Here is a 1,936-nt window from a genome sequence, read left to right on the forward strand (position 1 = left end):
TAGTCAATTGATTTTTGACAAAGGTGCCGAAACAATTCAAGGGGGGAAAATTGTGTTTTAAATAATTAGTGCTGGGACAAATGGATAGCCACATTCAGAAAAATGAAGTTGGACCCCTATCTCCAACTATAGACAAAAATTAATTGGAATAGATCAGAAACCTAAATATAAGAACTGATACTATAAAACTCTTAGATAAACTCATAGAAGTAATCTTCATGCACTTGGATTAGGCAATCATTTCTTAGATGTGACACCAAAAGTATGAGCAACAAAAGAAAAAAATAGATAAATTGGACATCATTAAAATTAAAACTTCTCTGATTCATAGGACACCATCAAGTAAATGAAAAGACAACCCACAGAACAGGAGAAAATTTTGCAAATCAAAAATTTAATAAGGGACTTGTATCTGGAATATATATAAAAAATCTTACAGCTCAATAATAGCTCAAAAGTAGAAACAATCCAAATATTCATCAATTGACAAATAGATAAATAACATGTGGTATATCCATACAGTGGAATATTATTTAACAATAAAAAGGAACGAAGGTACTGATGCTACAACATGACAAACTTGAAAACATCATGCTAAACAAGACACCCAGGATTAGAACACACGTAGTCTGTTTCTGGATTCTATTTAATATTCATTTCTACCCTCTTTTCCGTGGTTTTCACATTGTCACCTCATTGTTTAGAAGCATTCTGATCAAACCTCTACTGGCTAAGAGCATTTTGGTCAAGCTCCCTTCACCATAACCTCTAGCTTTCTATGTTGTGCCGACAGAATCAGCAAAGTGCAAAGAAAAGCTGTCAGTGCCATCCACAGCCTGCTAAGTTCTCATGACCTGGACCCTCGTTGTGTCAAACCGGAAGTGAAAGTCAAAATTGCTGCCCTTTACCTGCCTTTGGTTGGCATCATTTTGGATACTTTGCCACAGCTCTACGACTTTACAGGTAAGGATCTCTTCTGTTTCCTAGATGGGGGCCCCTGCCAAATGCCCCACCAGAATGAAGTCTCTGTCGTCAGCTCCAGTGCTAACATGCTTCTATGAGCAATTCTTCACAGCAGTGGTCACCAGACCTTTTTAATACAGACTCCAATCAGTTAAAAAAAAAAAAAAAGGGCACATAGCCCCATGTGTGTTTTCTTTTTAGAAATTATTTACTTATTTGTTTGTTCATTTATTCATTCATTCATTTGCTAATTGGCTAGTATATGATGACCTTTGTAAACCATATACCAAAAAGGACGAAATAATAACAGAATTACTCCCTTTGGAGATCACCGCTCTAACACCTTGAAATAAAAGCATTCCATCCCTTTCCTTTTATGGGTGTTGAAGCAAAGAAGCAGCCTCCAATGAACCCTAACAATTATTCCATGCAAAAAAAAAATCATGGTGTCTATTAGTGTTAGGAAATTCTGCCACAGCAGAGAAATTTTGCCTTTGTCACTAAGGGGCTAATTTTGAGGTCAGTATCTCCTGCTTAGGAGCAAGAGGAAAGGATAAATTGTCTTAAAGGGATTTGTGAACCTCCTGAGTCTATTTACATATTACAGTGTGGATTAGGGAATGTAGAGGGGAAAAAAACCTCCCAAATAGAGGAACTTCTTATGTGAGATCTGAGAAAGACAATCCATCTGCCTGCCCTCCCCCCAAAACACACACACACACACACACACACACACACACACACACACACACATTATTCTGATCCCTTTGGGTTACTACTTGCTTTCCCCAGTTAGAGGCGGGGAACCTGTGGCCTTCTAGGTCCTAAGTGCAGCCTTTTGACTGAATCCAAATTTTATAGAACAAATCTTTTTATTAAAAGGGCTGCAGCAGAGAAAGATAAGCTTTTCTTGCCTCCTTTGGTGCTTAAAAAAGAACAATCTTGGCCAGGTGTGGTGGCTCACATCTGTAAT

At 37.8% G+C, this 1,936-nt stretch overlaps 1 protein-coding gene across 1 annotated transcript in view; it reads left to right on the forward strand.

Annotated features, from left to right (window-relative positions):
* The window catches only part of DOCK8 (dedicator of cytokinesis 8), a 164,424-nt gene that overhangs the window by 115,537 nt on the left and 46,951 nt on the right, over positions 1–1,936 (forward strand). The window contains exon 26 of the mRNA XM_012641593.1: positions 794–963. Coding sequence (XP_012497047.1) covers positions 794–963 — 170 coding nt within the window. The remainder of the gene's footprint in view (positions 1–793; positions 964–1,936) is intronic.

The sequence above is a fragment of the Propithecus coquereli genome, unplaced genomic scaffold (assembly GCF_000956105.1).
Source record: "Propithecus coquereli isolate 6110/MARCELLA unplaced genomic scaffold, Pcoq_1.0 Scaffold166, whole genome shotgun sequence".
Taxonomy (NCBI): Eukaryota; Metazoa; Chordata; class Mammalia; order Primates; family Indriidae; genus Propithecus; species Propithecus coquereli.